Source organism: Brachionichthys hirsutus, unplaced genomic scaffold (genome assembly GCF_040956055.1).
Source record: "Brachionichthys hirsutus isolate HB-005 unplaced genomic scaffold, CSIRO-AGI_Bhir_v1 contig_853, whole genome shotgun sequence".
NCBI classification, from domain to species: Eukaryota; Metazoa; Chordata; class Actinopteri; order Lophiiformes; family Brachionichthyidae; genus Brachionichthys; species Brachionichthys hirsutus.
The window spans coordinates 379,521-388,673 of record NW_027180343.1 but is presented as its reverse complement, the minus strand read 5'-3'; the positions used below and the strand labels follow the sequence as shown (position 1 = coordinate 388,673).

The following is a 9,153-nucleotide window of genomic DNA, read 5'->3' as shown; positions in this document are numbered from 1 at the left end:
AAGAAAGAGAAAATGCAATTTTTGTTACTGTAATAGGGCAAATGGAAATGTGGTCAAAAAGACAAATACCGGTAGATAAAAAGATATCAGAAGTGTCAGCAAGCAACGGTGTCATCATTATGTGCACATTGAGGATATCGTCTCAAATTGCATAAACTTTCATATTTGCAACGCATGAAGGATTATGTAACAGGATCATGTATGATCTGTTATGGGCACTGAACATTCAGTGTGCATAATTCATAACTCTAATTGTAGACCTTTCCCCTCTTTCCATCTGTTGAGTTGTGGTTTCTTTCTTCTCGTGACAATCGAGAGAATTATGAAGGCAATCGTTTTACGAAACCAGAATGGAAGAAGCCAATATAAAGCAAAAAAAATACAGTAAAATCACGCAATATGAAAGCAGTGACTGAAAACTCAAATGTGGTGAGTTAGCAATCTGAAATAGCAGTTATTTTTGACTGTGCCTATAAAAATGTCTATATCCACAGCTCTAAGCTGGTCTTCTTTTTCTGAAGCAAAGCTGCAGAGATAATCCATATGAGAACTCATCCGTCCGCTTTGGTACGCACAGATCTCTACTGATCACAGCTGAAACACAGGCTTGCTCTAAAATATATAATAGCATATATTGAGTGAATTTTTTTTTTTTTTTGAGTAAAACTAAGTCTGTCTGTCACAATGAGTATTAAAAAAGCGTGCATCTTTCTCAGAGGAGCAACTAGGAGACAAGTAAGACCAAATGTTTTGATGGTTTTCAAAGTAAATTAGTTAGATTTTTGTCTTAGGTTGGTGGATTTGAAATTAGCATTAGCATATCAAAATTGTGTTTCTTTCATCTGATGTTATTTTTAAGCAACAATATGTTATTTTTATTTTTTTTGAGATTATACACTAAGATTTCAAGTAAAAAAAGCAAGGACGCCACAGATGACATAGCTATTTTCACATACTATCAATGTCTGTTTATACAAAACAGCACATAGATTTTTATGATGTAATATAAAAATGGATGAATCCTGTGGTTAGGATAGCCAAAAGAAACATCCGATAGTCAGAAATTGTATTTGGTATTGATTATTTTACCAGATTAAAAAACAACAAATTACCACAATCATACTGGTTTGGAAGTATAGCTATATTTCATAATTCCAATTTGTCATTTATGTGAGAGCGTAATGTGGAAGGTGCTGGTGTTATTTCTGATAAAAAAAAACAGACTTTATTGTTTTCATTGTTTGGAGTAATTCTAACTGGCAGCGATTAAGTTTTGATCTGCAACAAATATTTTTATTTTAAAATATGGAGTTTATAGAGCTTAAATGAGATCATTAACTAGGGATACAACCAAAGCTGCACATTTTAATTAACACTGTATAAAATGCATTCATGTTTGTGTCATGTCATATTACTTGCAGACACGAACTTTAACACGCGATGAAATTGAAGGTAAATGCTGTGCATATTATACTTCATATTACCGCCTAATACAGTATACAGTATTCTTTTTTTCTCTCATCATATTCCTTTCTCAATTTGTGTGCGTTTGTTCTCCAGAGCTGCGTGAGGCTTTTGTAGAGTTTGATAAAGACAAGGATGGTTTCATAGCCTGTAAAGACTTGGGTAACCTGATGAGGACCATGGGATATATGCCAACGGAAATGGAGCTCATACAGCTGAGTCAAAACATCAACATGAATTGTGAGCAATAAAAATGCAAAAGACCAGCAAAAATATTTCATACCCCATTAATTATTTGTTACTAACAATGATAATGACAAAAAATAATTATTACCCTAAAATATAATTAATTTTTTTTTCTGCTTGCTCAGAGTTGTTTGTCTAATTTCAGTGGGTGGACGGGTGGACTTTGAAGATTTCGTGGCACTAATGACCCCAAAACTTCTGGCTGAAACTGCGGGGATGATTGGCTTGAAAGAACTTAAGGATGCATTTAAAGAGGTGAATACAACAAACCAAACCTAAAAGTATAATATTTGATGAACACTGTAAAAGATGAAATGCAGTGTTGTGGTGTGAGCGTAAAGTGAATTCAAAATGTCCTAAAACTTTGTAATGTTTATTATTTTTCTCTGGTCTGACAGTTTGACATAGACGGTGATGGCGCCATCACATCTGAAGAGTTGAGACATGCCACAAAAAAGTTATTGGGCGAGCACACCAGTCAAAAAGAGATTGAAGCAGTGGTAAAAGAAGCGGACGACAACGGCGATGGGACCGTCGACTTTGAGGGTAAGAGCTTAATTCAGTCTTAGTTAGAACCAAGTCTGTGTTTAGTTAGTTCACTGCAGTGTGAGAGCTGCGGGTGAACTGCATTGTATTTAACTGATGGCTTAAGCTCTGCTTTTGCTTTTATAAGACATCATAGTGTCTGTCATGTAAAAAAAGAAAAAATAAATTCACAGAGTAGAAATAATGTGTTCACATTTTATTCATATTTTATGTCAGAGTGTTTCTGTGTTGTGTTTGTATGTGTGTGTGAGAAACTTGACAAATTTACATATTGCCTAAATGTAATCTATAAGCAGTACTGTTGTTCTCAATTTGCTTAGGACCTCTGAATTTATTTAATAAATAATCTGTCCCTTCTTTTTGCAGAATTTGTGAAAATGATGTCAAAGAAATGAAGACAACGAAATGAACAGAATTTTAATCGAATTCTACACAGATCACTGCCTACTTCCTTTCCTGTGTTTACTTTGTTGTAGTTGGATTGTTTAAATAATACAGAGAAATACATTTTATGAAACTTTTGCAGCGATCACTGACTTAGTGCTCATAATGAAAGATCCCTTTTTTTAGACTAGCAAGGATTTATATACTGACATATTGAACGTGTAACTTGATATCACAATTTAGCTCCTCATTTGCTGTAGAGTGACTGCAATACAATTGTATGTGATCAATCAGTCTGAGAATCTTCACTCCTGAAATCTCAGGAGTCATGGCTGAATCTTCAATCCGGCCCTTTAATCTGACTGTAGCCATGACAACGCCATAAAAACCAACTCCAGAGTGTGTCACATGGAGAAAATTATCTCAGCTGGGCCGAGAGCCTCCGACTGCCACTTCTCCTTCTACCATTGTCGCCATCTCAAACAGCTGCCCCACCATCTTGTTTAATTTTTGATAAGATGCGTTTTGCCTTCTAAATCCTGAGCTTTGTATACGAGCATTCTTGCATCTCAAATATAAAATGTGGAGGAAAAATAAAAAAATGCATGGTATTTCTCAAATCTTTGGGATTTGTCTATATTTTTGCATTGCATGTAAAATCTGATCACCTCCAGCTGATGCAGCAGAGGTGGTTCAGGCAGGATAAGAAAAAATCTTGTAGAAAGGCAATATGCACACAGTTTGTGAAGTCATAATATACTTTTTTTTATATTGTTTGAGTATTGTTCCCACTTCCAAGAACTGCAGATTCAGATTCCACTGTCTCCTTCGTACAAATATAAAGATTTTGCTTGTGCATATTTACATTTATGTTGATTGGGCAGGTGTGTCAGAATTTATATTTAATGAGAATGCTTTTTAAATTCAAATGTATGGTGAATATCTGATCTGCTATTAATTGGATATGCATATTGCTACAGTCTATGCCAAATATTTACCTACCGTATATTAATATTACGTACCTACATGTATTAGTATAATACTCTATAGCTATATCAATCAGATTAATATAAATCTCATCACAAATGACTGGTATTATTCATGAATGGCAAGCTTCCAGCGGTAATAATAATAACAGATTTATTTTCCAACCACTTTGCCCATTTTTGGCATCTTTTATTGAAAATAATCCCTCTGAGCCCATTAATGCTGTTGCGTAATAGAGCCCAAAATGAGAACTGTTGACTGTGACAATAGATATTTTTGTCTTCAAGCTGTCTTTAGAGTCCACAATGTAAAGTCAAGGCCGTCAGAGAGAAAATGAAAATTAATAAGGAAAAGTATTTGTGTATTTGAAAGCATTGCAATTTTTTTCCTCCATTGGGATGTCATCGTTTAAAGCACACATATAATAGTAGCACTCAATATTTAGGTAATTCCCTTGTGTATTTGATTGCAATGGTAAACTCTCCATCCAATCCCACACAACTCGTTGAATAAATGGCAAGTGTTGAGCAAATCATACAACATGAAACAACATACATACAACTACAAATAAACAATCTCAGGAATAATCTGTCTCTCGGGGGGTGGATTAGTTCAGTCTCTTTAATCCTCATCATGGGACCCTTAGATGAACAGATGGCAGATAAGACAAAAATCACCACTCTAATTCTCATCTGGTGACTGAAAACGTAGTCAGAAACAGCTCAAAGGGAGCGTAATGGACAAAGACGTGAATTTAGTGTGTCAAAAGCCAAAAAGAGAATTGATACAATTATTAACATATAACTGTTTAACAAATTAATCAGTAGGAAGAACCCAACAAAAACAGCAGCTCTGCTTCACACACATATCAAAAAACTATACGCATATTTTTATCCTTTATTATATGGGTATTGTTTGTTATTTATTTATTATTTGGATCGCAAGACAATTAAAACTGAAAAAACAAAAAAGGTTTTCAGAAGTTTTACATTCATTTGGGGGCAAAAAAAGAACCAATACAAATATGTATTTGGCAGCACAGTGGCGCAGTGGTGTCGCAAGAAGGTTGCATGTTTGAATCCGACTTGCAGCCTTTCTGTGAGGAGTTTGTATGTTCTCCCTGTGTCTGCAAGAGTTTCTCCGGGTTCCTCCCACCTCCAAGAACGTGCAGCGTGGCTTAATTGGTTGCGCTAAATTGCCCATTGGTGTGAGTGCGTGCGTGAGTGATTGTCTCTCTACGCGTGGCCATCCGATGAACTGGCGGCTAGTCCAGGGTCTGTCCCGCCTCTCGCACGTAGACAGCTGGGATAGGCTCCAGCACGACCCGATTATGGATAAAAGCGGCCAAGAAGATGGATGGATGGATTTTCATGTGTTCAGTTTATTGGTTGAACTGTAGGCATTCTAGCAACATTTCAAAATATAATGTACCATGCTGACTCACCCCCGTAAGTAGGGCAGACAGATTTCACACGCATGTAGCATTCGCTAGTGCATTACATGAAGTCAAGATAATAGCCAAGCTATGTTCTTCTTAGGATTGTTCTCATTGTGCTTTCAAAATATGGAGTTTTCAGTTGTCTCCCATATGTCCTTGTCCAGCCTCGTCTCTATCTGATTCACACAGTGACTCATCGATTGGAATAAGTTGTATGACCCACGACAATCAGGGCTAAGGCAAGGCGTCCTTGAATGTTGTTTAATAGGAGCAAACTCAGAGTTCGGGACTAAACATGAAGTCCAAAGCTTGTCTTTCTGCTGCAGCCACATTTGGATGCCAGAGGTCCACGCTGAAAATGACTCGGGGTCCAGCATCTTGAGCCCCTTCAGAAACAGATACAATCAAATACTAAGATACCCATGACTCGCTTGAGAAAATATCATGCATTGCAGGGAAGTTTTATTCCTTGTACGGGACTTTAGTGACTGATGGAGATGAAAAAAGAAAAGAAAAGCTGACTAAAATTCCTGTTCTTAACATATTTCATGATAAAGTGTAATTCTGAAAATGAAAATAAAAAGCAATCATTTTCTCCTTACACAGAACAGAGACAATTCCGAATAAAATGTATATTTTAACATTGTTAAAGATTCACCAACCCTTGTGGGAGACACTATGAAGGAAAGAATCATCAACAAGGAGACAGTGTCCTTCTGACCAGCACTGGGGCTCCCCTCCGACCACCAGTTCACACGAGGATGGAGTCTGCAGACCTACGGAGGAGACAGATAATAAAAAAGCAAATACAATCATGTGTTTCCCCTTAGCTAAGTTGGTTTTACACTCCATCCCTGGCTGTGTTTAAAACAGAGAGGATTACTGGCAAATGGAAAATACAAAATAGGCTAAGGGGAAATTCATTTAAACCCTAAAATAAAACATATCACATTATGTAATGGTTGAGCATTTAATTGGGGTGTTGTTGGTGTTTTTAAGGTAAGTAAGTCTGATCTCATAACTTGTATTGAAAGGTCTTGTAGCAAAGCGCCTGTCTCACAGTGTCCTACTCTGGGAGTCGCTGGTACTCACCAAGATGACAACGTAGGCGTGTATTGGTGGGTCCATATGAGCTCCCCAAAGTCGCTCCTGGTCCCAACAGGCAAAATCCAGCAGATCCTAATGAGTTGCTGCTTATAAATGTACGAAGAGACAGGAGTGTGCGGTAGGTGCTGGGACAGGACCGGCAGTTTCCTGACACACAGACACCTGCGCTGTATAAAGGAAAGACCACCTGACCCTAAAAGAGACAATGACCTTAAATTAACACGGCTCAGACTCACTCGTTAGAATTAAACCAAATCATTATTCAACTTATCCTTCAGTGTCTATACATCTGATGGAGAAAATGCAGACCATAATAATACTTCATACCCTTGTCTTTCACAGAGCACTTTGCAAAAAAATCAATATTTACCTCCGCCTTGGCAGAGGTTATGTAATCGCTGGCGTTTGTCTGTCTGTCCATCCGTCTGTTAGTAAGATAACCCAAAAGGTTCCGGACAGATCTTGATGAAATGTTCAGAAAATGTTGGGAATGTTACCAGGAACAGATGATTACATTTCGGTGATAATCCAGAAGAGATCCTGGATTATGGATCAGTTTGAAATGTTAGGTAGCATTGCAGTCAATGGGACTTAAACATTTGTTCCTCAATATCTCGGTTGATTATTGACTGATGTTTATGGAATTTGACACAGTCCTGTAGGGTGGGGGAGAGAGAATTTAGTCTTAAGAGAGAGAATTTAGTTTGTTATGATGTGTGCCTTAAGCCGTGGGCCTTCTCACGATTTTATTATGCTCGCATAATGACAATAAAGTATCTTGAATCTTGAATCTTGAATCTCACCGCCAAATTTCATCTGGATCGGATCCAGAATGACTTTAGGAAGAAATATTATTATTTAAATATTGAAAACCCCATTTACAGATTCAAAACATTTTTACAAATACACATTCACTTTTACTTTTCATGTTTGGTGCATAAAGATACCAAGAACAATTCAGAACCTTTTGGTGATGATCCAGATCACCACGTGGATGATGTAAATCTAATTAGGAGGGGAATGAGCTGCTTGGCGGAGGTCTGTGCTCCTTGAATGCTTTTCTAGTTTTATACGCTTTGCATTTATATCACATCTGCATTTTTCATTTTTTATTTTAACAGAATCGTGTTTATTGGCCTGCCTCTTTCTGAAATGCTGTATTGTGTACCTTTGGTCCCAGAGAGGTCCAGCCTAATTTTGAGTCAATGCCTCGTTGGTAAAGCGCCTTGAATTCATCCAAGATTTTAGAATAGTTGGCCTCCAAAACTTCAATGTCATGTCGATGAGCATCACGGGGGAAAAAAGGGACACTTGGGACATCCGGCAGGAAAAAGAGGTGAGGCTTCTGTATAGCAGAGAGATCGTTCAGTCTGGCCTACAGTGAGAATGATAGGAAAGCAAAGATGGATTAATGACAGTGATTCTAAGCGTCATCATTTGGAGGTAATTATGATTCATAAACTTTTGATTTGCTTGTACTTTGAACAGACCGCACTTAAATTCTGCCAGTAACAAACCACCTGCTTTTCACTTGCAGGCAATAAACTCGTACCTGCTCACGGAGGCCCTTATGAATGCGGCCCATGCCCACCCAACTGTAGCGCTTGGCGTAATCTTGCAGCGCTCGGTACAGTTTCTTGGCTTCTGCAGACGCCTGGACTGGGAACAAGGTGCGACTCGGCACCGGGGTGAGGTAGCCCTGTCCCTGCTCCTCATCCTCCTCCCTTTCCATGGAAATAAAAGGAGCAATTTGATCATTCCTTGACTGCTTGGATCGGGCACTGCTCTTTGTTCTGGCACTGCCGCCGCCACGAGACATCAGAGACAGCCTCGAACCTGACTTGAGCTTTCCAGCGTGTGAATGTCCGGGGATTTGTAGGTCGGAGCCCATCCGATAACAGTGCCACAGAAAAAGTAGCAGTAGAGTCCAAAGAAGGCCATTCAGTGATTGGACACCCAGGTCGACATATGGAAGCACGGGCAGTGTGTCCATCGACCAATGCATCTTTTCAACTTTTGGGAAAAACTTAAAAAAAGAAAGAAACAGATTTAGAGATTTTTGTAAATGCTGTAAAATCATCTCAGTGCATTTTGTTAAAATAAACATTTCTAGGCCTTTTTATGCCCAAACAAACTTTCAAACGTTCATCTTGATTTTGATGTTTGTGATTGTTGGGATTTTTCCTTTCTTTGTTTAAACTGACACAGAAAAGACTATACCAACAAATGAGACTGGTATAGGCTGCCCTAGTTTCAAAAAAACCGGACTCATTTTTTTAAATTTCTTTTAAATCTTAATCGCCCTCAGGGGTCACACTTGGAGGAAATTAGTGCAGCATTTAGGATAGGTCACTATTCATCACTGACCTTTTGGTTTATCCGCCTGTGACACTGACATGGTCCTTTGTGATCAGTGCTGATCTTATTTGCTGCATGGGCGAGGGGTCAAACTATAGCTTTTGCTGCAGCACAATACTTCCCAGCAGGCACCATTCTTACAAATGATATACCTTAGCTGTTAATGGCTGATAAGTCAGGAAATGTTTGAGTGCAATATATATTCCTTTTGTTTTTACGTCTAGCCAAAAGCCTGACTTTGTTGCCTATTTACATGCTGATGCTTAAGCATTTCTCTAAATGTATATGAGTGTGTGCGTGTTTTTTTTTTATATATATCCCTGCACACCTGTCCTCAGCTTTGCAGGAGGATTCTTTCCTGATTTCCCTTTTCCAGCGGGATTCATTTCATAAGGGAGTTACTTATACGCGCTAAATGACGTCACTGCCCTCTGGCAGCGCATATTCAGCTCCAGCACGTTTTGGGAATCAATGCGCTAACCAGCTCAGCTGGTCCACCCCACCATTACGAGAAACAACGGCACACACAAAAAATGGTCACCATGCATATATTATGGAACATGCAGGCCTTTAGCTGAGGTAACGCGCACTTCGTGCTTCATCTCAGATCTCTGCGATTACCT

The 9,153-nt window shown here is 38.5% G+C and overlaps 2 protein-coding genes across 2 annotated transcripts; one reads left to right on the top strand and one right to left on the bottom strand.

Annotated features, from left to right (window-relative positions):
* The first annotated feature begins 684 nt into the window (after positions 1 to 684).
* On the top strand, positions 685 to 2,651 carry LOC137913769 (calcium-binding protein 5-like). The gene is made up of 6 exons (XM_068757404.1): positions 685 to 735; positions 1,422 to 1,452; positions 1,561 to 1,704; positions 1,856 to 1,965; positions 2,109 to 2,256; positions 2,623 to 2,651. The coding sequence occupies exons 1-6, from the start codon at positions 685 to 687 to the stop codon at positions 2,649 to 2,651; spliced, it is 513 nt and encodes a 170-aa protein (XP_068613505.1).
* A 2,690-nt stretch (positions 2,652 to 5,341) lies between these two features.
* LOC137913767 (aspartate beta-hydroxylase domain-containing protein 2-like) lies at positions 5,342 to 8,177 on the bottom strand. Its single transcript, XM_068757402.1, has 5 exons — positions 7,725 to 8,177; positions 7,341 to 7,547; positions 6,158 to 6,365; positions 5,728 to 5,841; positions 5,342 to 5,451 (listed from the first exon to the last, which is right to left on the bottom strand). Exons 1-5 carry the CDS (start codon positions 8,175 to 8,177, stop codon positions 5,342 to 5,344), a joined length of 1,092 nt encoding a protein of 363 aa, XP_068613503.1.
* Positions 8,178 to 9,153: the final 976 nt, after the last annotated feature.